At 45.4% G+C, this 26,944-nt stretch overlaps 1 protein-coding gene across 6 annotated transcripts in view; it reads left to right on the top strand.

The window, feature by feature from the left end:
• Pakap (paralemmin A kinase anchor protein) overlaps positions 1 to 16,909 on the top strand; it is a 462,510-nt gene extending 445,601 nt beyond the window's left edge. For 2 of the 6 annotated variants that reach the window (NM_001384157.1, NM_001384150.1), the window contains exons 9-11: positions 2,949 to 3,127; positions 6,214 to 6,252; positions 12,794 to 16,902. In NM_001384157.1, the coding sequence (NP_001371086.1) occupies positions 2,949 to 3,127; positions 6,214 to 6,252; positions 12,794 to 12,892 (317 nt within the window). In that variant the 3' untranslated portion in view covers positions 12,893 to 16,902. Of the gene's footprint in view, positions 1 to 2,948; positions 3,128 to 6,213; positions 6,253 to 12,793 lie in introns of all 6 variants that reach the window. The other 4 variants (NM_001304544.1, NM_001035532.2, NM_001035533.2 and 1 more) reach the window with 3 other exon arrangements.
• Positions 16,910 to 26,944: the final 10,035 nt, after the last annotated feature.

Consider the following 26,944-nt stretch of genomic DNA (forward strand, 5'->3'; position numbering starts at 1 on the left):
GTTTCTCCTTTGTCTCTGAGGCCTGCGACCTTCCTTCCTTGGGGTTGAATATCCAAAGTCTCTTCTGCCACCAATCACCTCTTTGGAGGCTCCTCCTCCAGCCCAGCTAAGACAGCCTTGCTTTCTGCGACCTCTACTGGCCGTCGCTGGCATTACTTTCTGTTCTAGGTTTTCCATAGGTTTTCTTCTGTTAGGCAGGCATTGTCTTTTTCTAATGGCCTACTTGCTTCTCTATGGGAACTTTCTCATTCCATCATATTGGAATTGGCCAAAATTCCGAACTAACTCTGACTATTGTTCTCAGATGTGATGCTGGCTGGAATCAGCATTGGGCTTTCATGATCCGAGCCATAATTATCCACTCTGTCTAGCCATCATGCATGTAAGAATTAAATGTCATGAGGGTCGTGAAGGACTTGCCGTAAGAACAACCTTAGGATCATTCCAGAGCATTGAGTCCTGCAGTCTGAATCCCAGAGTTTGTTTGTGTATGTTTGTGTTTTTTCACTTGCGTTTGACTACAGAATCACTCTGTAATCCAGGCTGGTATGGAATTTATTGTGTAGCACAGGCTGCTTTGAACTCATGATGATGCTCCTGCCTCTGACTTCCAAGTGTTGGGAGGGGACCTCTTTCCTGGGATTCTCTGGTGGTGGGGGAGTGTTGATCCCAGTGTTTTCTAAAGTGGTTGTATGCATTCTATAATAAACATATTGGCTTATTAAGTACATACTGACTCTTACCTTGTCCCTTATTCTGCTGGGATCCAGGAGTCAGGACAGATAGAAACCCCACTGTGACAGGTTCCTCACTGAAATGAGTGAAAAGGATTTATAGACGATTGGAATGATCTGTGTCTTCCTGTGATTTTTTACAGTTTACAGATGACAGTCACTTCAGTATCCAGAGATGATAAACAGTATAGTAAGAAAACGGCTTTCACAGACCTTAAAATAAAGTCTTATTTGGCAAAGACATCAGTGTGAAAACCAGAAGCTAAGTGTAGACAGTTTACTCTGCTTCCTAGACATTTACTGTTGGAAGAAGGGTTGATGGGAGATGGTCTGGACATTTGAGAGGGTGGCCAGCAACAGTCACCAACCTGACAGTGTGTGAAACAACGTTTCTGGCTTTCCAGACTTGCACAGATCGTATGTAGAATGCCCAAGGGATTACACAGTCTCACCCCACGGTTGTATTATTTCTTCAGATTCCGGTCAAATAGCAGCTACAGTCATTGGATGCTTTCTGTTCTGGATATTAACCTTTACCAGTGTTAACTTAGTCTTTATAGCAACTATGTAATATTAAGAGTAAGGAACTGGCCCAGAGCTATTTGACTGATGGCTGGTAAGTAGTGGGTTCAAACTCCAGCATACTGGCTCTAGACTCGAGATCTAGAGCATGCATGCTTACCACTCTCATGTACTGTTTCTCAAAGTTTCATTTAAAAGACCATTGTGAGTCTGGGGTTGTGGCCCAGTTGGTAGAGGCTTGCCTGGCATACATGAGGCCCAGAGTTTGGTCCCCAGTACAACCTAAAGTTAGATATAGTGGCATATGCCTATATTTCCAGCATTCAAGGAGAGTATAAGCTCAAGATTATCTTTAGCTACATACTGAGTTCAAGGCCAGCATAGGCTACAGAAGACTATTTCAAACTTCCCACCTCCTCTTCAACTCTGCTCTCTCTGTGTAGATCTGGCTGTCCTGGAACTCACAGAAATCTGTCTACCTCTGTCGCTGACTCCCAAGTGCTAGGATTAAAGATGTATAAGAAAACTGTTCACTATTGCTCCATCTCAGAGATGCAATTGAGTCTCTGTAGCACTAAAATCCACCCACGCATGCCTTGATGATCTAGAAGTGAAGGCTGGGGATTTACCACCTGTGAGAAGTGGGTCTCTAGGAGCTAAGGGCTCTGTTGGTAGAGCGCTTGCTTGGATTCAGTCACCAGCAAGGCATAAAGCAGGCATCGTGGCTGAGCTTGTAACCCTAGCGCCTGGGAGGAAGAAGCAGAAGTGAGTTTTGAAGTCAGTCTGGGCTATGTGAGTTCAAGGCCATCCTTCACATCGTGAGATACTGTCTTAAGAAACATGAATCTCCAAGGTGCCAACTCCTCTTGACAGCCTACTGTTGTGATCTGTGAATGAACACGTGTCCCTGTATATTTGGAACCAGTGTCTATCTGCCTGGCATATGTTCGAAGGATGCTGAGTATGCCTAGAGGCCCCACACCATTGCTCAAATCTCCCCACCTGGCAACTCTTGAGGGGCGATCTCAAGAGCTCAATCTTACCTTTCCACCTCTATTGTCACTCATTCCAGAAAGTCTAGGACCTTAGCAAAAGGTCTTTGGGACTCTAGCAGGTAAGATAAATGAAAGAAGTTAGCTAATTAAGCCTGGTGTCTCCTGAGAAGCTGGAGTCTTATTCTCATTCAAAGACTTCTCTATACCAGGGCAGGTCAACTAGTAATTGATTACCCCTGATGCAGGGGGCAAAGGATGCTGGGAGTGCTGGGGACAAACTTTGGCTCAAGTGGCCTTTGTAGATTCTCAGCTTCCTTACCTGTGAGAAGTTGGTTTCTACAGTGCTACAACCTCTGACAGCTTTATGATACTATCTGAGAGAATTCGTCTCCACAATCTTGGAGCTAATGTCTGTCTGTCTGTCTGTCTTTCTGCCTGCCTGCCTGACATGTTGCAAAGTGCCTGCCATTCCCATTTGAGTGAACTTTAGCTCTGGTGTCACTGTGGTGTGTGTTGAACAGGTTTGCACTTCGTTCTCTTAATGAAACCCTTTGACTTAACCATGACTCCGCTCTGCTCTTGAGTTTGCAAGTGTGTGCGAGTGCCCGAGAGACAGTTTTTTTTTTTTCTTCCTTCTACAAGCAGTGCCTGCTGAGCAGATGAGCTTAGAAAGGGTGTTCTCTTCGTGTTGTTTCAGGGAAAATAGAGAAAGTCAAACCTCCTCCATCCCCCACAACTGAAGGTCCCAGCTTACAGCCTGACTTAGCCCCTGAAGAGGCTGCCGGAACCCAGCGGCCCAAGAACCTGATGCAGACCCTCATGGAAGACTATGAGACCCACAAATCTAAAAGGCGCGAGAGAATGGATGATAGTAGTGTAAGTTTTTCCTCCTTTCCTTTCTCTTTTCTGAAGGTGACCTTGAGTGTGGCATGCCTGTATCTTGGATGTGTGTGCAATTTATCTGCTTCTCTTGCTTGCCTCATGATTCTGAAACCTATTTTCAAATGAGTGGTTTAATGTGCCTCGGGGACTAAGTATCTATCATCAAGAGCTGGTTGTTTGGTGGCTAAGCCAAGCTTGAGGTGGTGGGCGAGGCTGGTCCATGAGATGGTGGGGTGGAGGAAGATGATGTGCCTGGGCAATACATCGAAGAAGGATGCAGTCTCTCTGGATGTGCTCTCAGGCTTCAAAAGCTGCATTGTGATCTATCCTCGTATATGTCGCACACTGCTCAAGAGACTAGGTCTGTTTGGGGTTCTTTGTGTGTGTAGTTGGACAGGAAAGAGACATTTTAAATGACTGCTAAAAACCACACAACTACCCCTCTCCCTTCAACCTTCCCAACTCTGTACATGTTGGATGTGTGCCCTATGAAAGGAAGTCATCTGCACTGTGGTTTCCTTGTCCAGTAAGAGATTTAAGAGGTCTTTCTGAAGGGTTCCCCACAAGCCTAGGAGGGGCAGCCCCAGGTTATGTATAAACACCCTAGAGTCTCAATCTTATATCTTTCACCAAAGTACTCCTCCCACCCCCGGAAACCCCCCCCTCCTCCATTATACTGAGGTCACAAGTAGCTTGGATTGATAAACCACCTAGTGTCTACCTGTTGACCTGTGTGTTTATGAACAACATCCCCTTTCACTCTTCCAAGTTTGGATGAGCTATGCAGTTACCCTCAACTTGAATGCTCTGAGGTTCACAGTAGGAAGTCCCTGCCAACTCAATGACTTTCATCTCCTGGCTGGATAATCCCAAGTTAGAGAGTTTCCGGGATGAATGCCAGATGCTGAAGGCCCCTTTTCAGCTAGAGGGATAAAGAAGAGATACACACACACACACACACACACACACACACACACACACACACACCCCTCTTCTTAATCACGAAGGAATATCTCTGCTGTGAGGCCAAGAGGCTCCTCTGTGGATGGAGCCCTGGCTTAGGTAGCAGCTGCAGACAGTTCTACCGCATTTCACTGGACAGGTGCCAGCAGCTTACTGTCTACTCAACCATGTTAGCAGCCCCTTTGGGTGTAGAGTCCTTCTTTAGGTGTTTTTAGTTGCCGACTGAAGTGCAGTCTTAGAAGCATATGGTTTCTTCCCTCCACCTGATTCAACAGTGTACAGCAGCAGCTTTGCTGACCATGAGCTGAAGAGCCCTGGGCCATTCAGTCATGACCCACGTAAACGCTTTCTCAGTGCATTCTGTGTTGATTGTGTGTGCTTTTTTTTGCACTGGAGTGCTGATGTTAAGTGGAGGAAAGTGATCCCCAGGCCTGGTGCACAGGCCTGTAACCCCAGACATTGGAAATGGGAAGTAGGAAGATAACATGGTCAGGGTCTGCCTGGGACATAGTGGAAAGAGGTACTTATGTCACAGGCAGAACACTAGACCCCCCACCCGCACCCCTTTCTGGTAAACTCTGATACTCAGGAACCCACATCAGGTGCCAATGGGGCCCAGTTTTCTCCAATTGCTAATGGCTTCCTGTCTCTATCTCACCCAAGTAAAGGAACATGTTGGCTAAGGCAGAAACCTACGAGTGAATCAATTTATTTTTATTTTTATTTGAGGGCTGGGTGTTTTGAGCTTTTTTCCTCGAATCACCCTAGAACAAAATCTGTCAATTGTTGAAAAGTTTTAGGGATAGGACAAATTCCAATCCCCATATCCCTACTTGTGCCTTTTAATGAAGACTCAAATCTCAAAAACACATACTCAAATTGCTTCTTGAAAAATTATATGGGTGTCAGCCTGAATTGATTTCCAAGTCACCTGCTAGCCTGTCTCTCAGCCCTTTCAATGTAGGGCACCTTTCTACGCCTCTGTATAGAGAAAAGCAAGCTTCATTTCCCCAAGTTGGTCCCTAGCCCTGTCTCCATTTTCCCGGTTTCTGGAAAGGATGGGTGGCTTGGTAGAGGTTATGGAGTTGGCCTTCCTGTCCCTAAAAGCTAGAGGTGATTGTCTTTAGGGCCATATAATTCTGTCCTCCTGAGCCATTCAAACACATGTTTTTAGGGTGACACATGGCCTCTTGGATTTCTGCCTCCTTAAGTGCCTCACGTGGTTCATGCTGTCACCTTCATTTGTCAAATGACTCAGTGACAAAAGAACAGAACAAAAACTCACTTTTCAAAAGGTTCCCCTGCCTCCCTGCTTAGAACTTGGGCAAACTGCTCTCTGTCCTCTTTACTGATCTTCACCCACCTGGACCAGCTACCTTGTCCTGTGTTATCTCTGGTGAGTGTCTCTAGGAACTAACAGAACACTCCATTTCCTAGGTACCCACACTAGTCCTAAATAATAATCCCAAAAGATTATCCAAGGACCGTCCCAAGCTTGGAATCTCATCTAGACCCACAGGTTCCTCTTTCACTGACAGTGCCATCCTTAGGTTTGTTTTAGAGAAACTACCCCGAAAACCTGGCCCTTCCTCCCTTCCTCCTTCCCCATTCCCTCCCTCCCTTTCCCTTCATGTCCCCCCTCTTCATTCTACTCTTGGGGTCTTACTGTAATAATGCAATGGGGTACAGGACTGTTTAAGGTTCAGAGAAACCCTCAGGAAAAGAAAAGGACATTTGGTTATAGAATCCATCAAATCCAGAATGGCCATCTAGGTCCTCGCTGGTGGGCAGCTGGTTAGACAATGGGGAAGACGAAATCCTGTTAATTCAACAGAAAAATGCAAACAAGACCTTGAATTAACAAACCTCGGCTTATCTGATATTTTTATTAATGAGTATTAGAGTATCTACTTGCCTCAAGAGATACAGGCGTTTAAATAAACAAATATCAGATGAATCAATACTTGAGAGGTTGTATAATGATCCTCCCCCTCCCCCCAAGCCTCTTCCCTCTTACTCACTTCTGGCATGGTGCCAGAGCCCAGCCGCTGGGGGCGGGGGAGTCTGTGAGTGTGCCTCTGCCGTGTACTAACCCTGGTCTTTTCCCTCTCTGCCAGTACACCTCTAAGTTACTGTCTTGCAAGGTGACTTCCGAGGTACTTTTCAAACTTGTCTGTCTGCGTCCTGATGCATGCTTGATCTTGGTGCACGCGGTTGTGGTTTGCTGTCTCATGCTGTGTTCAATAAGAATGTCAAGAAAAAGCCTCCTCTCCATGTGTGTTTTCTGCCTGACCTTTCTGAATTGGGGAACTGACTTAAATATTGGTGTCCAGATGATAATGAACACCGCTGTGCTGTGCTGTGCTGTGCTGTGCTGTGCTGTGCTGGGACGTGGGGTTGGAGAAGACCTTGGTCACCCAAGGGTCTGGAAGATGTTGAACTTGAGGGCAACTATTGACAGACTGTGTGGATTCTTGTAGTTTCTTCAGGCACAGGTAGCAAATGAGTTCTAGTCTGGTTAGCAAGCAGTGCCACCCGTACAGGCCAATCTTGTGATTTTTGACTAGTCCTTTATTAACCTTACCACAATTCCCAGAGAGCTCTGCACTATGGACTGAGGACAACTTATTTCAAAGGCAAACCATCCCAGTCCCTCTTCCCTCCTCCCTCCCTCCAGTCTTAGGACCTGTATTTCTGTTCTGGAAGCTCAGCTAAGCAGCGGTCTTTCCCCAAACCTCCTCTTTCCCCATACAAGTTCCATTAACATAGATTTCACAAATATATGTGCTCTGAGAATGCAATACTTGTGTGGCTGGAGAGATGGCTCCGCAGTTAAAAATTCTTCATGTTCCTGCCAAGGACTAGGGGAGTTTGATTCCTGGCACCAAAAACATCTGGTGTGTCACAATCACCTGTAACATTAGCTCCAAAGGTTCTGATGGCCTCTTCTGGCCTCGGTAGGAGTACCTAGGTAGATAGGTACTCTCACACACCCACACACATGGATTGGATCCAGGGCATATACATATATATTTGAAAAAAAATTTTTTTTAAATGTAAAGCCAAGCATGGTGTCACATGATTATAATCCCAGTGCTTAAAAGACACAGGCAGGAGGATCCCTGTGAGTTCAAGGTCAGCCTGGTCTACATAGTGAGTTCTTAGACAACCAGAGCTGCACAGAGAAACCTCGTCTTTCCCCAACACCAAATTAAACATGTAAAGTATTGTATGTCTACACACATAAATGCATGCACACATACATATAGACACACATACATATATACACACATACATGTATACACATATACACATACACATGTGTGCCTAGGACTGAATCCAGGGAAATGTCGGGCAAGCACTGTCTAGATAGTTTTAGTTCTATTTTTATTCCTTTTCTTAAAAAAGTTTTTTTTTTTTTTTTTCTGGGGTTGGGGATTTAGCTCAGTGGTAGAACACTTGCTTAGCAAGCGTAAGGCCCTGGGTTTGGTCCTCAGCTCTGGAAAAAAAAAAAAGTTTTTTTCTTTTTTTCAACGTTGTTTTTTTCTGTAAGAAAGCACAACACTTTATATTTTTATTTCTGCTGTACTGAATTTGTATTTCAGAAGAACTGTTTCAAGTGTACAGAATTGTACAGAAAACTGTTCATCTACACAGTTCATAGTTTATGGAGAATCAGGCCTGCATCAGGCACTATAGCAGAGTTGAGAAGGCAGCAGGCACACGCGCTCCTGAAGGCATGGAGCCCAGCCTGCAGGTTCCCCTGCCTTAGGATGGCAGCATCTGCCCCTCTCACTGCCCCATTCCTGTAATTCCATAGCATTCAAGGGATGTTTCTCCGAGAATTGAATGTGGCAGATCCAATTCAAGCCCTCTTGTCACTTCTCCCAGTTCCCACTCCTCTGTGTGTCACTCTTTATCTCCTCTGAGGGGGGGTCTCAATTAATGCAGTGGCATTTGTGTTTGTGCATGTTTTTATATGAATACATATTATATATGTATAGTACTCCATATATATACATATATATACACACACATATATATGTGGAAAAACTGGGTTTTTTGCATGTTTTAAAATTTTTATAAACTGTAAGTCACATGGTAGTATCCTCTTTATGTATTGCTTATATTTATTTATTTTAAATTTTATTTTATTTTTTATTTTATGTGTGTGATATTTGGGCTGCTTGTATGTCTGTGCACCATGTACATGTAGTGCCCTTGGAGGCCAGAAGAAGGCGTTGGCCTAGAACTGGAGTTACAAGTGCCTGTAAGCTGCCATGTGGGTATTGGGAATTGAACCTGGGTCCTCTGCAAAGCAGCCAGTTCTCTGAACCACTGAGCCACCTCTCCAGCTCCTGTTTTACTGTTTGTAGATGCATTCTATAGTGTATTTGTTAGAATTGCTAAGCAGCGTTCTGTTGAATGAATAAAATCTTTCTTTGGTCACTTTCCTGTATTGGAGATGGAGAGCGAGTTGTTTCTGGTGGACGTTTCTTTTGGGGGTTTGCTTGTCCCTTTGCTTTATGGTGTTGGAGATTGTACTCAGGTCCTCTTGCACGCTAGGCAAGCACCAATGAGCACTGCCACACATTTCCCCAGGTATCCATGAAGCGGTTCCTGTGCCTACAGCTGGGCATACTTAATTTATTTCCCAGCTCTTGCAAATTGTTCTCCACATGGGTTGTGCCAACCTCCAGCATCATATGTATTTTGAACATGGCTCATTATCAGCAAAATAACTATACTTTATAGCTGTAGATTTAATCTATCGATTGCTGATGTCTATAGGATTTAAAGTGAATGTTAAGAGTACCATGGTGTGGACTGTCCTCATTGCTTGTCTCTGGCCTCATTTAGGAAGTAGCTCCTGGAGAGTCAGGCCCCTCTCCCATATCCTCACTGAGGTTTCGAACAGAGAAACTCTGGTCAAGATGTGCAAGGAAGATAGTGCTGGGCCCAGTCAATTTCTAGTGAAGAAGAAGCAGGAGGATCACATGCCAGCATGGATATTAATGGAGTCAGTCAAAGTTTAACCCATTTGCCCTTTGCTTCATAGTCCTTCTTTTTTTTTTTTTTTTAAGATTTATTTTATTTATATGAGTACACTGTAGCTGTCTTCAGACACACCAGAAGAGGGCATCAGATCCCATTACAGATGTTTGTGAGCCACCATGTGGTTACTGGGAATTGAACTCAGGACCTTTGGAAGAGCAGTCAGTGCTCTTAACCATCTCTGAGCTGAGCCATCTCTCCAGCCCGCTTCACACCCCTTATTTGACTACTACCACTTACAATTTGAGCAGCTAGCTAGAGGTCTCCAAGCATTGGAAAGACAGTGTTTTTGAAGAGATTGTTCGAATAGAATTGATAGTTTTTCTTCCATCAGACCTCAGACTGAGTTAATTGGTGGAAACAATAACAATTGTGAAGGGTACTTACTGCTCCTGGTGTACCACAGGTATTGAGCAGCCACGAGGCTTGATGGCGGCAGGCAGTGACTCCACCCCAGGAGAGCTGAGTTTAAGTCTTGGCTTTTCTTCTACTGACTGAGAAGTTCTGGTCAAGCTACTCGCCCTCCCCTGTGCCCCAGTTGTAGTGCCTGGGATTGAAAGGATGCACTCTGGCCCGGAACAGGCTTTAGAAAGTAAAGCAAATGTGTAATAATAGACGTATTATGTACAGAGTTTACTAGTGACTTAGACACGCCCACACCAGAATGCTCCGTAGAATGAACAAGCTCCCTCATACCTTCCCGGAGGGTTTGCCCTTCAAATCTTCCCAAGGCTAATTGCTGGACTTTACTCCAAGAGAGTCCCCAGTCCTAAACTTCTGAAGCCCAAGGGCAGCTGTCACTGAGGTTCCCATCCATCTCAATAATGGTTCCTTCATTTTCTTCTCTGTGTCTTCACCGAGGGATTTCGATGTCATCAGAAATTCGGGATCATGGGGAAAAGATCCAAATTAAAGGGACTGTGCTAAGAGCTCAATATTACATATGGAGTTATTTGAGCTCTTGATCAATTAAACCCAAGCTATGCTAAATGTTTCTATGATTACAAATATATCTAATTTTCCTGCCTGCTACACCTTTTATGACTGAATTCCGAGGAAAGAAACTCTCATGTTCCCCCGCTCCCCACTGTGTCCATGACTTGTTTGGAACCCAGTCAATGCTAGTAAGATGAGCAGATAGATGAATTTTAACATGGGCTTCTGAAGACTAGAACAAGGAAAATTGGCTGAGATTTATTAATCATTAAAATGAGACTTAAAGCCAGCGAGGCACCCACATGCCGTTACTCTTAGTACTTTGAGGGCTAAGGTAGGTGGATTGTGAGTTCTTCGGTAGCCTGAGCTACATGACAAGACCTTGCCTCAAAAGAAAAAGAAAAGGGAACACTGGAGAGATGGCACAGTGGTTAAGAGCAGTGGTTCCTCTTTCAGAGGACCTGGTTTCAGTTCTCAGCACCCACCCACATGGTGGCTTACAACTGTCTGTAACTTCAGTTCCTGTGGTATCTAATACCCTCTTCTTGCAAGGCTCTGCATGTACTGGACATGCAAGTGGAACACGAACATTTATGAAGGCAAAACACTCATTCTCATAAAAATAAATAAATGTTTTAAAGAGAGGGAAAGGGAGGTAATAAAAAAGTTTAACAGCAAGACAAAAACCATGATAATAATTAATTTTAATAATAATTATTATTATTTTAAAGAAACCCTTTTCAGAGCCTTGGCTTTATGTTCATACTCCTGAGAATTTCTTAGTTTATTTCTAAAAGGCAAACACGAGCAATTTACACAAAACATAGTTCCTTATAGAATCCATGTTTGTATCCTGCTCCAGGGTCTGTAACCCTTTCAGATGCTGGGAAGAATTATTTGAGGACAGCCCTATGCACCTAGAACCGTTTGTCCTGGAGGCAGACCATATGCTGTGGCTTTCATTATTGCCCATTTGACTCGGAGATGCCAGGCACTGGAGTGTGTGACGTATGCAAGGTCACACTGTCACAACAATTTAAAACTTAGATCTCGTTGTGCTTCGGAGGCCATACTGGCTCCCGAGAAAGCCATGGTGTTAGGACAGAGCAAAGGTGAACAAGAGACAGACCTGAGGCGTAGGGCTCGAATCACAACCATGCAGTATAGCAAGCATTCCTGTGCTATCACACATTGGCCAGAAAACTCCTGCAGTTCCCAGGTCTGGCAACATGCATTCGTGGGTAGTATATGTCCACGATGTACATGGGGCTAGACTCAACATAGGTATAGTTCTTTAACAGTGTGTCATTCACACAGCAAAGGTGACTGATTGCATGCTGCCTGCAGTCCTCACAGTTGACAGAGAAGCAGAAAGCATGCTGGGCTGGACCTCAGTCCCTTCGTCTAACCCGGCACAAGCTTCCACGTGTCATCTTCCTGCCTTTCTGGAGTTGCCAATGTCACTGCCCCTTGCCTAAATAATCATTTTTTTAGAAGAAGCAGAGTGTTCAGTTGTGGCTCAGAAAAAAACCAACCAGGACTTTTCTTTGAAGTCAGAGACTCTGCATCCTAAGTGAACACCAGGGTGCCTGGGGTGCATGAGCTTGCACTTGTTGCAGTGGTCTGACCTGGTCTGTTCCCTAGATCCAGCCTCTCCCATGCCTTTCATCTGGATCCATCCTAGCCAAATGAAAACTGGAGCAGGTGGCCTGACATCCTCTCTCAGGAGCCCACAGATGATTCTAATAGACAGGAGGGAGGGAGCGAGCCTCCTTGGCCTCAACGCTGTCACCTTTAATTTCTTTTATTAGTAGTGTCCATAACCTCGATGATGCTCACACCAGAATGACAATGAAATTTTACTGCCCTTAAAGCGTCCCTGTCCCCTCACTTCATGGCCATTTGTGTTTAGCTCTGCCATAGTAGATTCTTGTGGTATAAATATTTTCTTAGTGTCTTGTGGGTTGGCAGATCTGCTGCATCGTCAGATCCACACTGGCCCATTGTTAGACACACCTCCCCCATCTTTAGTTACAGGGAAGCTAAGAGGGTCTGTAGTTGCGCTGTTCAAAATGGTGGTTGCTAGCCTGGCGGTGGGGGTGGCGTGGGGTGGGGGAGCTATTTAAATTTAAATTTAAATTCACTAAAATGTTTCATCTCTCAGCTGTCTGACTGTACTTGAAAGGCCTACTGGCCACATGTGGATAGCAGCTGCCGCTGCGGATGGCACAGAGGAACAGTTTCAATAAAGCATAAAGGTCTATGCACAGCAGGACCAGGCGGCTTGTACAGAGAGAGTTACTTTAGACTGTTCAGCTCCGGGATACAGGGAGAGCTCAGCAGTAGAGTGTTTGTCCAGCATGCTCAGTGCTCCGGGTTCAACCTCCAGCACAGCAAAGCCAAAACCAAAGAAACCTGGGGCAGAGTCAAGTCTAGTTTAAAGAAACCCGTGAATCTGTGAGAAAAGGACATTGGAAATCGTGCACCAGGTAGTACGTGGATTTTGGCTTTGAAATGAAGTCACCTGCCCCGTCCGTCCCCTTGTCCAGTCTCTGCTGCTCGTCACCTACCCCAGCAGTACCAGATCTGGTGTCGCCTTCTGTCATGGGAACATGATGTCGAATGAGCAAATGGAATGGAGGGAAGAAAAGGAAGACATTGGTTTATGTGAACTCTGTGCTAATTTTTTTCCCCATCTCTTTTCAGGTCCTGGAGGCCACACGGGTTAATCGGAGGAAGAGTGCTCTGGCCTTGCGCTGGGAGGCAGGGATTTACGCTAACCAGGAAGAGGAGGACAACGAATAAACTGCCTTCAGCCCAGGAAACTTCTCTGCTGAAGGAATTTCTGCAGAGAAACCAGGAAATTATTGAATCAGAAGCATTTTAATAGACTACTTATTAAAGTGCATACAAACTCAACAACCCTCATGTAGACCAGAAGCTGCAATACACCATGATAAAAAAACAAAAAACAAAATAAAAACAAAAAAACAAAGAAGCAAAGCGAAGCAAACAGGATGTTCACCCATCAAACTGAGACCAGGGGCAGAAGAGAAAGGATATCTTTGTGACTCAAAGAAGCCCCTGGCTTTGGACTATTCCACAACTGATCCAAAGGGACACAGATGTGACAAAGGAGTCAATATAGTTGCTGCAGGCAGAACTGAAGGCAGCCTTGGATGGGTGTTGCAGAGGAGCAGGCAGTGACATGGCCATTCCAAGGCAACCCGCAGGGTCCAGCCTGGTGCACCCGCTGCGCTCCGGCTATCCTCCACATCAGCTTCCCATCCCGGTCTCACCTGAGGCATCAGAAGTGTTGGGTTGACTCCATTTTCTCCAGCAGCCATAAAAATGAATGGTGTTTCTTTCCATAATTGCCCCAAAGAGGGGAAGTGGGGATTCAATCGCTCTTACATGTAGTCATTTGAAGTTGGGGACACCTAATGGTCACAATATATAAAGTCCGTATTTTTAAGGCAATATCTCTTCATGTTGCAGATGCAATCAATTCTACAGCAGGAGGTTGAGAACAGTGGGGGATTGTGGGGGGTGGGGGGGGGGGGGAGAGCCAAACCAAAAGGGTTATTAGCTTTAGGACTTTGTCTGCTTTTATTGTTGACTTATCAGCTTAGGGAAACACACTTTCACGATTACGTTTCTTCATATGAAAAGTATATTTAGTGAGCAATGACTATTTTTATGATGAGACGGGGGAACAGGAACACAGATGAAACCTGTACACATTTGAACAGCTTGGTTCAGGATGGTAGGGGTATTTTTAGAATGGCAATAATTGAAAATAAAAAGGGGAGCAGACTCAGCCTTAGAAAGGTAGATGGTCAGAAATAAGGTGTTTATAACTATTTTCTATTTTAAAGTGAGCCTTAGAGGTGGTTGTGGCATAGGATGAGTTGTTTTGGATCTGAGAGAGGAAACCTTAAACACATGGGGATAGAAAGAGAAAGGGGTGAGAGGGACAAAGAAAGAAAGGAAGGAAGGGGGGGAGATTATTTTTGCTTGAACAACCAGTGTTTTTCAGGATGACAAAGAGAAAAATATAGAAATTTAAGTGCAAACGTGGAATCAGCTACAAATCCTAAAGATGGTGTGTATGCCTTTGTGTGCTTGTATAAAGCATGTGTGTTGGTGAATAAAGGTATGCCAGTGGGGTGTGTGTGTGTGTGTGTGTGTGTCTGTGTATCGTGACACATGGGTGTACAGTATTTCCTCCATAGCTGCCTGTCGGCTTCAGGAATGAATGACAATTTTCTTTTTTATGAAAAGGGATATAACGGCACAGGGCGGATGCAGTATTTCTATTATTGAGCTGACCTAACACGGTATTTGCATGAGTTGCAGTTGTGAAGTTTTGAGCAGTTTTGTATTGGTAATTTGACATTTAGAACACACTTTATTTATTCTCATGCTTTGTGTCCCTGCCTCGTGTTTCACAGAGGATACCAGCTTCACTCTTCCTGTCACTTCAGGGAATATGATAGGGACGCTCACTAATTAGGTGCCCCGAGTTTCTGAATGAGAAAATGTTTCATTTCTGGTGGGGAAGGGGAGGCGGGAGGAGGGGGAGAAGGCGTGGAAGGGGAAGGAGGAAGAAAAAAGAACTAACCAGCCTTCATTATTTTTCCTTTATTTTAAAGCTATTTCTTACAAGCAATAATTAAATCCGACCTTGCTAAAATTCATTTTTGTTTTTATGTTATTATGTCATAAGTTCTAATATGTTATTCTAATAAGTATCGACTCCACAATATTTATATGTACACTCCACACGCTATCTTTGCTTTGCTTTTGTTTTTGTATTAAACTAGTATTGACTTTGGGGAAAAGCTTATTCACTGATAAGTAGTGGGCACAAAATAAAAAGATGGAGTTGTCTTATGGTTAATAAGGATGCAAAACTCCAAGGCAGATACTGCAGTTGCTAGCCAAAATCGTACGTTGGAAGTGCACACCGTCTTAGATGGTTCATTCTTTTAACCATAAAATGCTAGCCACTGAGGACAGAAAGCAAAGGCTGCAGGGAGTGTGCTTTATAGTGAGGGAGGCGGGCCCAGAAGCAAATGTCTCAGATTAGAAGTCCCACTAGGTAGATGGGCCCACTGGAGAAGGATCGTCTTTGTCTAAGGATTTCCAGTTGGAGGCCCCAGATGCCCGGCCTGTTTACACAGTGAGATGAAAGTTCCTTCCCTAGGGGAACACAGGGATTAGGATGCATGGGGCGGGGGAGGTAGCTACCTTCTCTAGGGGCCTCCCCACCTCAAAGACAACAGTGGCAGAGCCCATGGAGAGCAGGCTAGTACTAGGAGCGGTACAAGAAAGCAAACAAGCTATGCCATGTCTTCTGGTGTCTGCTAGAGACCGTGGAAGCATCATGACTTCCTTAAATTTCTTGTCCTGTTTAGAAGGGAAATGTGGACCTTTGTGGAGGCCACACTGAGGAAAGAATTGGCAGCCGGTGCCCACACTCCGTGGAGTTACTTCTGTGGCAGATGAAGTGGTCTTTTGGCGGCAGTAGATTGAGTGGGAAGTTCTGAAGTTTGAGGGAATAGACTCCATTAGTAGGTGAGACACCCTGTCTCTTCCCGCTCACAGGGCTTTTATCGCTGGCCTCTCCATTTCCCAGTTGTGCTCTTTTCTCTGAACTGCCCTCCAAAGATGGCCATCTGTTTCCTAGCTTTCCTCCCTGACAGTTCTAGTGCATTCTATTAAGATGGAAAGCACAGTTCCATCAGAGAGCCAGCTTTTCTCTGTGTTCTTTGAGGGTATTTTAAAAAAATTTTTTGAGGGGCGGGTGTTTGTTTTTTCTCATTCAGGAAACATTTGAGCCATTGCTTTGGACATATCACTGTGCTAGGCTCTAGGATCCCACGTGGGCCCCAGTCACTTTCCCAGGATGGAGCTGATCCCTGGAGGAAAGTCTTCCTTCCCTGCCCCTTAACCCTGAGATGAAGAGGCTCGACATTAGTCCAGCCTCGGATGCTCGGCTCTACCCTGCATCAGCACATACGCTGCTTAGTCTCAGCTGTAAGAAATATTTAGCTTCTGTAGATGTTAAAAACCTTCCTGAAGGAACTCCACACTGCAGTGTTTATACTCCAGAGCACTTTCCTCCAGAGCCTGTGACTTGACAGCCTGGCCTTTCTCCTCTAGAGATGAGGGATGCAGGGTCTGTCGGTGGCAGAGGCTGGGTGGCACTGGGACTACATGGTGCATGTCCCTTCCTCTTACCCATGCATGCTGCCCACCCTAGGCAATGGCATAGAAGCAGTATATAGATCAGTATCCACTCACACACACTTATACACATACACACTCGGTGTGCTTGCACACACACACACACACACACATACACACACACACACACACGAACAAGGAACACCAAAACAGTGTTGATTGTTGTGTTTAAAGACATGTTTTTTTTTCACCTGAAGAATGGACTTAAACTATGTATTTAAAAAAAAATAGCCTCAGTGTTAGAGATGGTGAATGTATCCAGTTTCAGTTACAAAAACAATTTCCTGAATTTTAAGCATTCAGTGAGCTGCCAATTTTGATTTTGTGTTGCTTTTTATCCAAATGGCTTTCTCTTTTCTTTTACTTTTTTCTTTTTTCTTTGTAAATTGGAGGAAGTGGGGGGCGGGGAGCAGCAATATTGTGTTTGAAAAATTATACTCTGTACCTGGCTTTCCTGTGTTATGTTAACCACTTCAATGTTTTTATTCTGCTTTGGTTTTATAGTGTCTGTGAGGCATTCGATGCAACTATACAGTTATTTTCTCATTAAAACTCAACGTGTATAGTGTTTTTCTTTTTTTTTTTTCTTTTTTCCTTTTTTCTTTCTTTTTTCTTGATTGAAGGATTGCTCTTTGTTTTACTGTGAAAGGAGGTTGGGAGATTGGTTGTCAGTCTCTGAGGGGCATGCCAGTGGCCTTGATCCCTGCCTCTGCCTCCCCACGTACTGAACCGACTGAACCGGAAGAAGCAATAGTATCTGGCAAAATAACCCTACGATGCTATGTTCATTGTCCAGCCGCCCTGCGTCAGGACCCACAGAAATGACGCAGGTGTCTGCTGGTGAAGTAGCTGGACTTCAGAGTGGCCATTGAGAAAACAGAACGACCCCTTAAGCCATGCCTCAGGCATAGCCTGTAGCTGGAGTGCGTGCACATTCCTGTGTATGTGAAGGCTGGAGGTCAGCCTCCGTTGTTGAACCTCAGGCGCTATTTTACGAGGCAGGGTCACTCACTGACTGGAACTGGTTAAGTAGTCGAAGCTGCCCTGGTCCATCTCACTGCCACTGGGTTCCTGTGTGTATGCCACCATGTCAGTCTTTATTTCTGTGGGTTCTGGGAATTGAACCCAAGTCCTTAGAGTTGCCCAACAAGCACTTTACCAACTGAGCAAATTCCCTAGCACTTGGTGCTAATCCTTCTTATACTCCCAGCATGCATCTGTATTTGGCTCTCCTTTAGGAAGGACTGTGAATAGCAGACTTGAAGAAGCATGGGAGTTCTTCAGAAAGCCTCCTTCCTATTCCATATTCACCTGTCCTTCTCCCTTCTCTTCACCCAGCCCCTGCACTCCCTGAACCCTGTTCACCAGTTTCCTGTGCCTCCCTACCCCTACCTCTTCCTCATGCTTTTCAGCTGCCCCTCTCCTTTCTCTCGTGGGACTCTTCAGCCTCTTGGTCCCTGCCAGATCCTTATATTCTGAATATCTGGGGGTCTCTTGTGGTACCCAGTCACGGATAGCATCTCCCCAGCTTTATGTGTTGAGAGTTCTGAGTTTGTCTGGGAATGTGGCTGAGTGATACAGGACTTGCTTACTGTCTTGTTCAGGTTTTACTGCTGTGAACAGACACCATGACCAAGGCAACTCTCATAAGGACAACATTTAATTGGGACTGACTTATAGGTTCAGAGGTTCAGTCCATTATCGTCAAGGCAGGAGCATGGCAGCGTCCAGGCAGGCATGGTACAGGCAGATCCGAAAGTTCAACATCTTCATCTGAAGGCTGCTAGTGGAAGACTGACTTCCAGGCAGCTAGGGTGAGGGCCTTAAACCCCTCAGTGACAAACCTACTCCAAAGGCTACACCTTCTAATAGTGCCACCCCCTGGGCCAAGCATATACAAACCACCACACTTAGTGTGGTAAGGACCTGTTCCAAGTCTCAGCACTGCAAAAACAAACAACAAAATAAGCCCATTAAGGCTGTGCCTGGTATCACTCAGGAGACACAGGCAGGAGGATTGCCACACGGTCAAGGCAGCCTGGTCAGCATGTTCCAAGCCAGACAAGGTTATATCCAACCTATTTCAAAAAAGCAACACTACAAAACAAACAAACAAACAAAAAACTAAAAATCATGGGTGATAGCAGATACCTACATGGAACAGGAGGAGCAAGAGTTCAAGGCCAGCCTTGGCTACATAATAAGTTTGAGATCAATCTAGGCTACATGAGATCATGTTTCAAATCACAGTACAAACAATATTTAAAAAAAAATAAAAACTGGGGTGCTGACTTCTGATATGTGTGCTGAAGGTACAGTGGTTCGGGGAGCTTTAAATATCCCTGGGAGCTTTTGTGCATGGTCCTAACCTCTGTGAGATCACCATCTATGTGCCTTGGTAAAGCAGCTTTGAGATGCCACCTGGATTCTCAAGTGAAGTGCCTCTAGCCAAAGACAGAAGATTAAAAAGGAAAGAAAAAAAAAAGGAAGATAATTATATACATATATGTTCAGATTTTAATTTCAGGACAAGATAAAGGAATTTGTTCAAACAGGAAATTTTTATTGTGTAGAACAGTAGCAACGTTGGCTGGCTTAATATAAAAATCTAACAGTGGGGATTGGAGAGATGGCTCAGCAGTTAAGAGCACTGACTGCTCTTCCAGAGGTGCTGAGTTCAAATCCCAGCGCCCACATGGAGGTTCACAACCATCTCTATACAGGGATCCGATGCCCTCTTCTGGCATTCAGCAGAGCAGTCATATATAAACAAACAAACAAAAATCTTAAAAAAAAAGAAAAGAAAAGAAAAGAAAAAAGTCAACAGTGGGCTGAAAAGATGGCTCAGTGGTTAGGAGGGCAGGCTGCTCTTACAGAAGACCCAAGTTCAGTTCCTAAAAGCAAAATCAGACAGCTCACAATTGTCTGTAACTTCAGCTCCAGGGTTTGCCTGTTCTGGCCTGTGTGAACACCTGCACACATGTGTACTTACACACACGCACGCGCGCGCACACACACACACACACACACACATGCATATACACATATGTGTGTAATTTTCAAACTTGAAAAAGTTTTTTAATAAAAAATATAAATTATTTTTTTCTCTCCCAACAGAGTTTTGATGCCCAGTATAGATATAACATTTAGGTCTTCATGTGGGACTCCTAACTGAGTGCTTGGACCAAATTCTGACCCCACTTCTTTAATATCTTGTCTTTTAAAATAACCAGATTGAAGACTGTTTCATTTTTTGGCATTACTGTGAATTTGGTGTCTCAGGAAGAGAGCCCAGTCATTGTACGTAGTCAGGCAGGCAGACACTGACGATAACAGCCTGGGGAATTAATGATGTTTGTACCTGAGAGTCAGTCACAGCACTGAAAGGCCTCCCGGGGCAATTAAAAGCAACCGTGCAAGCCCAATTTAGTGTGCATTTGTGTCTCCAGCCTCTTGGGAGGCTGAGGCAGGAGGACAGATCGAAAGCCAGCTTGGGCAACTTAGTAAGACCCTGTCTCAAAAAGCCATCAGAGGGCTAGGGATATATCTCAGTGGTATTCCATTGGTGTAGCACAGAAACCCCTTAACCCAGGGGTTCTCAACCTGTGAGTCGTGACCCCTTTGGGGATCGGGCAACCTTTTCACAGGGTCACCTAAGACCATTGGAAAACAGAGACTTACATCATGACTCATAACAGTAGCTAAATTACAGTTATTAAATAACAGTAGAAATAAGTTTTATTTTTTTATTTTTTAATTAATTAATCAACTTACATCCTGACCGCAGCTTCCCCTCCCTCCTCTCCTTCCCACCTACTCTTACCACCCCCCCAATTCCCTTTCTCTTCAGAAAAGGGGAGGCTTCCATGGATATCAACCAGGATTGGCATAGCAGGTTGCAGAAGACTCAATAAACTTCTCCTATTGAGGTTAGCAAGAGGCAGTTCAGTCAAGGGAGAGGATCCCAAAGGCAGGCAACAGAGTCAGAGACAGCCGCTGCCCCTGCTGTTAGGAGTCCAACATGAGACCTAGAGATAGATGCACAACTGTGTAGATGGTCCATTCCCATGCATGTTCTCTGGTTGGTGGTTCAGTCTCTGAGATCCTCTGTGGGCCCAGGTTAGTTGATTCTGTAGTTTTTTTTTTTTTTTTTTTTTGTGTGTGTGTGTGTGTGTGTGTGTGTGTGTGTGATGTTCTTCACCCTTCTGGTTCCTACAATCAATCCTTCCTCCCCGTCTTCTGCAGGATTCCCCAAGTTCTGCCCAATGTTTGGCTGTGGGTCTCTGGGTGGAGTTGCTGGGTGAAGCCTCTCTGATGATGCCTATATTAGAATCCTGTCTGAAAGCATGGCAGATTATCATTAACAGTGTCAGGGGTAGACTCCCTCTCATGGCATGGGTCTCAAGCTAGACCAGTCATTGGTTGGTCAATCCTTAATTTCTGCTCTGTCTTTACCCCTGCACATCTTGTAGGCAGGATAAATTGTGGGTCTAAGGCTTTTTCGGCTGGGATGGTGTCCCACACCTTCCATTGGACATCTTGCCTAGTTATAGGAGATGGCCACCTCAGGCTCTATATCTCCCATTGCTGTGACTCTTAGCTAACTAGGGTCACCTTCACAGATTCTTGGGAGTTTCCAATGTCCTAGGTTTCTAGCTTGTCCCAGAGATGACCCCGCACTCCAGTTGTCTCTCCCAGTACTCTTTCCCTCCCTCCTCTCCCCACCTGATAACTCCTGCTCCTACCCCCACCTCCTCTCCCAGGCAGTTCCCCCCAGCCCCATCCACTATTTCTCTTCTCAGTGAGATTCAAGGATCCTCACCTGAGCTGTCCTTGTTACTAAGCTTCTGCAATCCACAGACACAGTGAAAATAATTTTCTGGTCAGAGGTCACCACAACATGAGGGACTGCATGTATTAAAGGGTGGAAGCATTAGGAAGATAGAGAAAGATTGCCTTAAATGATAACAGAAAGGGTGGGGTTTTGTTGGTTTGGGTTAACGAGGCTCGTGTTTGCCTGCGAGTGGCCACATGGTGGCAGTGGTGCTAAAGGAAAGGCAGGCCCTAGCCTAGAGTCTTCCCTAGGGGTTCCGACCCTTCAGAATAGACAGGAATTCTTCAAAAACCTCAATGAAAAACCACTCTCAACTAGGTGTGGTCACTCAATAATCCCAGGACTCAACTTGAGTGGCAGAAACAGAAGAGTGGACACAAGTCCAAACCCAACCTGGCCTACATAGTGAGTTGCAGGGTAGCCTGGGCTACATAGACACTGTCTCAGAAACAAAACAAGGTGTTGGAAAGATGGCTCAGCAGTTATGAGCTCTTACTCCTCTTAAAGAGGCTTAAAGACTGATATTCTTTAGTCTAAAATATTTCTCCACAACTAATGAGCATTTTTCTTCTGTCTTTGTCAAAGTACTAAGGGACACTACTACCACATGTTTAGCTTAAAGTGACTTAAAATCTAGCAGACATGACCAATCTATACTGATCACACATCGAAGCCGGCATAGACTGCGTTCCAGACACTGGGTCTCTGCAGCCCAGCCTAGCCTTGAACTTGCGGTCTTCTTGCCTCAGCCTCGGAACTGTCAGAACAATTAAACCTCTACCACCATGGCCAGCCATAGTGGTTCTTACCTGAGCTTGTCTCAGAGCACCTTAGAAGGCTTGCTGAGGCAGACGGCTGGATCTCAACTCGCAGAGCTTTTAGAGTGTGTAGGTGTGGAAGAAACTTGGAGAATTTTCCATTCCCAGGAAAAGGTGGTAGAACACAACTCAGAGGGACCAAGCACGCTGTACTCTAGGATGCAAGATGGAGATCCGTTGGCGACTCCAATCCACTCTGAAGCTAATCACTCTGAGCCACTAAAATATCCCTTGGCCGCCCCTCTTCATCGCTGGCTGAGCACGGCAGGCAGGCTTTCAGGAGTTTCCAGTCAGTGCCTTCCAGGCTTCCGTGACGTCCTCCTCGTGTTATTTCTCAGCACTCTTCGACCTCTACACACTTCTAGTGCACTGGATAACAATGCTGAAGCTGGACTAGAATCTCAGCAATCCAAGGCGCTGAGGCAGGAGGATGAAGAAGTCTGAGGTCAGTGTGTGCTACATAGCAAGAGCCCGTTTCAAAACACGGCGGCGATAACAAACACTGGTAGTGGCAGTGAAAACGTCTTCCAACACACCGCATTCTCAGTGTGCTTCTAGAAGGCTTTTACGACAGACAAGGTGGCCTCAATGAGGAAATTCAGGGATTTTTCTAGTTCTCTTACTGCACCACAAAAAGAAAGCCCACTGAAATGGGTCCCTAAAGCAAAGCAGGGGCTCCCATCAAGACCTACGGGTTGGTGGGAGGAGCTTAAGCCTCTTTGGCTTTTGTCAAGAGTCTCCTGTGGACCACTTCCTGTTCTGTTCTGCCTACAGAGCCGACATGACGAAATATGATAGAGGTTGTTCCCCAAAAAGGAGCCTCCTCACCCTTGGAAACCCAGGTCAATGAAAGTGAGACCCGAAGGTCCATGGAGGCCCTGACAAGATGTCACCAACCTTGGGTTTCACCTCCAGCACAGAATAAATCAGATGTGTACATACCTGTAATCCCAGCACCCAGGAGGTAGAGACACAAAGATCAGAAGTTCCGCGTTATCCTTAGCTTCATTGCAAGTTCAAGGTCAGCCTGGGTTTCATGAGACCTTGTCCCAAAAAATAAGACCAACACAAAATACCGCCGTGCTCAAGTGAAGCCAATCCAGGCAGGCAGCATATAACAAGAATCAACTCAAGCCTGGCAGAGAGAGCATGACTATAATATCAGAGCTCCAGACGCAGAGGCAGGGCAATCAGTAGTTCAAGGCTCGCCTGGGCTACATAGTGAGGTTTTTTGTTTTTTGTTTTTTTTGTTTTTTGTTTTTTGTTTTCGAGACAGGGTTTCTCTGTGTAGCCCCGGCTGTCCTGGAACTCACTCTGTGAGTTTTTTTGTTTGTTTGTTTTCAACAACAAGAAAAGAGATTAGAAATGTCCTCTAATGTATAGGTTGGGTAGCAGAAGCCACAGCTTTTTCCCACAACCAGTATTTTCTTCCTCTTGTTTCTCAGCTGGGACCGAGGGTCCTGGTAAGCTATTGGCCTTGATTATGAACCTCAGTTTAGGGAATTCAGGGGGAGGATTTAAATGTAGCCAGGTGAGGGAGTCACCAGGATACAGATAAAGGAGAGATGAAAGGATGAATGGTACCTGGTAGATGAATCATCTTTGTGGATGGAAGCTCTCACTGAGCAGAGGCACAGCCAGAGTAATGTCATGGGCGTTTATCTCTGCCCACGGCTCTCTCCATCTCTCACCCTAATGCTGGGTAGGGTGAGGTACACCACTGAAAGGGAGTTTCCCTCTTTTCCTCAAAAATAGTCCCTATATTCACCACCGCAAATAAAAGTCTCAAAACAAAACAAAACAAAACAAAACAAAACAAAAACAAACAACCCTACATTCTAAAAATTGCCAATTTTGGCTACATTACCAAGAATAGTAGCTCTCGGTGTGGTGTCCTCTCCCCACCCCACCCCCCTGCCGCCTAAATTTCAGCATGGCTGTGCTGATTGATGGCAGAGGCCTGCGATCTGTTAACAAGCCTTCCAGGTGGGCCCAGGGCATGCAAAACGCTAGCGCTTACTTGGGGTTTCATCTGAAGTACAGACATGTGCCAAATCAGCCAGTTTGAAAGGAGTTTTACATTCAAGTCTTAAGAGTTGGGTGCCAGATGGAGTGGCTCATGTCTTTAATTTCAGCACTCGACAGGCAGAGATGGGGAAATTTTTGTGTGTTTTAGACCAGCCTGGTCTATATAGTGAGCTCCAGGACAATCAGTGCTAGGTAAGGAGACCCTGTCTCAAAACCAAACCAAACCAAAAGAGAATACACAACCGTGCTATCAGAGTTCGAAGTTGGGCACTCTGACTGAGACAGTGTGGGGAGCCTGCCCCCTAGTGGAGAAGGATAGGTTGGCTCCGCTGCACAGGTTGGTTTAGATATTTATTCTTAGTTTAGGGGAAACTCATTTCTACCACTGTTCCAGAAGTTTTATCACCTCCAATTACAGTTGAGAAACTCGGTTCAGTAAGGGTCACCGAGGTTCCAGCAGCAGAGAGATTAGAACCCCAACTCCCTGCTCTGAGCCCCAGGAAGGGTACTGCCTGTGGCATAAGGAAGTCGTGGAATTGGCAGGCAAGGATCCCCTGAGTGAAGGTTGTCCATCTCATACACATAACTGTGAGAGTCGGTGGTTTTCTACCTCGGGAAAGCCTTTGGCTAATTGTGGAGAACATAGTTCTGACCAGCACAGATGTCAGCGTTTTCTTTTAGGCTCCGCCCACAGTTACCTAGCAACATCCAGGTATGTCTGACTCACTATAAAAGGGACTGCTTGCTCCCTCCTCACTCTCTTGCTCTCTTACCCTCCCTCTCTGTTCATTCTTTCACCGTTACCCTCCCTCATCTCTCTCCACGCACTCCTGGTCGGCCTCTCCTCCTCTGCTCCTACCGCCCCCCCCTCCCCTCGTCTGTCTGTACTCCCTTCCCAACTTCCTTTCCCATGCCCTAAATAAACCCTATTCTATACTATACATATCTCTACCAAACATCCTTGGCTCCCTTTTCCTTCTTCTTTCTTTCTTTCTTTCTTTCTTTCTTTCTTTCTTTCTTTCTTTCTTTCTCTCTTTCTTTCTTCCTTTCTTTAATAAAACAGCAACAGGAAACAAACAAATAACAATAACAACACACACACACACCCCTGCCAAAAACAAAAAGCAAAAAACAAAACCCACTCAGGGTAAAGGTGGTGGGGTGTGCATGTGCGTGTGTGAGTGCACGTGCGCGATAGCCCAGGCAGTGATCTGAGTCCTTCTCCCGGAGCAGGTTTGCTAGACTCAGGAAGGTAAGTGTGTGAGTGATGTGGTTCTGGTCTAATGTTCTTAGCTGAAGCAGCCATGTAAGAAAGAAGGGGATTGACACAAAGATCAGCCCGCCCCCTCCCTCTTCCTAGGAACTCAATTCTCAGCTCCCTTCCAACTCGGGGATGCAGCCTATAGCAAAGCTAAACTTGTGCAGGCTTTGGTGGCATGCTGGAACCCAGATGGTGAAGGGCAGACCACACTTGGACTTAAAGTGTGACCACTTAGCTATGCATGCCTCTTGTCTCTAGATGTAAACCTCATATTCCTACCCTGAAGGTGGCCGTGAGGAGCCATTGTTCCTCCTGCCAGTGTGGCCAGGTAGGATGAATCTTCGCCCACTTTTTGTAGTCACTGGTTTGTTTTCCTGATTGGCTGATCTGGCCACGTTTCCATTTCTTCACACACACCCCACCCCCCAACCATAAGGGGATGACTATACTTACACACACGGAGGGAAACTGTGTGACTGACTTGGACAATGAAATGTGAGCAAAAGTGATTTATGAACCAGCACAGGACTAAGAATCCACTGCCTTCTGCTACACTGACTGGGGGGGAGCCCATAGTCATTCAATGCTAGCATATAGCTGGGGACAACACTGTCCATGGAGGAGAGTCCGGTGCACAGCAGAGTGAAAATTAGCCTCTGTGTTGAGATCTACGGTTGCTTGTTACCACAGCAAACCCTGATGCACGGCCTTCCAGTCCGTTCGAACCCTCATTACTGTGTTTGGATCACGCGGTCTTTTCAGCTCCGAAATACATCACCATCTATTGTCCTTATGTCCAGCGAAATTTTACTGCTGCCCTAGCAGGAAATACATAAGGAATAATAAGTCGGGAAGAGTCTTTGAATTAAGGGCTGGGAGAGAATTGGCCAAGTGGGAGGGGCTAAAGCTTTGTGGCCCACATTTCCTCACTCTTCTGACAGGTCCACGGGTGCAGAGCACGCACAGTCTTTTACTGAGTGCTGGTTCCATGTACCAAGCTGTGGGCTTGGACAATAAGATGAATCAGATATGAAGGAGCTCATAAACCATGGAGGGGACACCCAAAACACAGGAGGAGGAGGAGGCAGAAGAGGAGGAGGAGGAGGAGGAGGAGTCGGAGGAGGAGGCAGAAGAGGAGGAGGCGGAGGCGGAGGCAGAGGAGGTGGAAGAAGAGAAGGAGGAGGAAGAGGAGGCGGAAGAGGAGGAGGAGAAGAAGAAGGAGAAGGTGGTATCAGAAATCAAGGGCGAGCTTCATGGATGCTGCAGGGGAAAGAGCAGCAACACTTAGAAGAATGGATTGAATTTGATCAGGGGGTTGTGGCTAGAGGCTGTCAATCTTTGAAGCAGAGGCAAGTGTTGGAGGAGGATGCTGGAAAAGAAAATTAAGGAGAGAGATGTAATGAGCTTTAAAACGTGGAAACCATTCCTCTTATTGAGAATGTACATTATTCTCGGTCCTTTCAAAAGGCAGGATTGTGTCCCTCACTTCACAGATGATTGAAACCAAATGGAGGGATTAAGTAACTTGCCCTAATCTTACATCAAGAACAGCTGGATTAATGCTCAGATGGCTAACTCTATATGCCAGATGTTCTTCTTTGACTCATAAGCAGGATGTGAGTTGACAGATGTGCATTGGAACAAAGTTACACAAAGGGTAGTTA

This window comes from Mus musculus, chromosome 4 (assembly GCF_000001635.26).
Source record: "Mus musculus strain C57BL/6J chromosome 4, GRCm38.p6 C57BL/6J".
NCBI classification, from domain to species: Eukaryota; Metazoa; Chordata; class Mammalia; order Rodentia; family Muridae; genus Mus; species Mus musculus.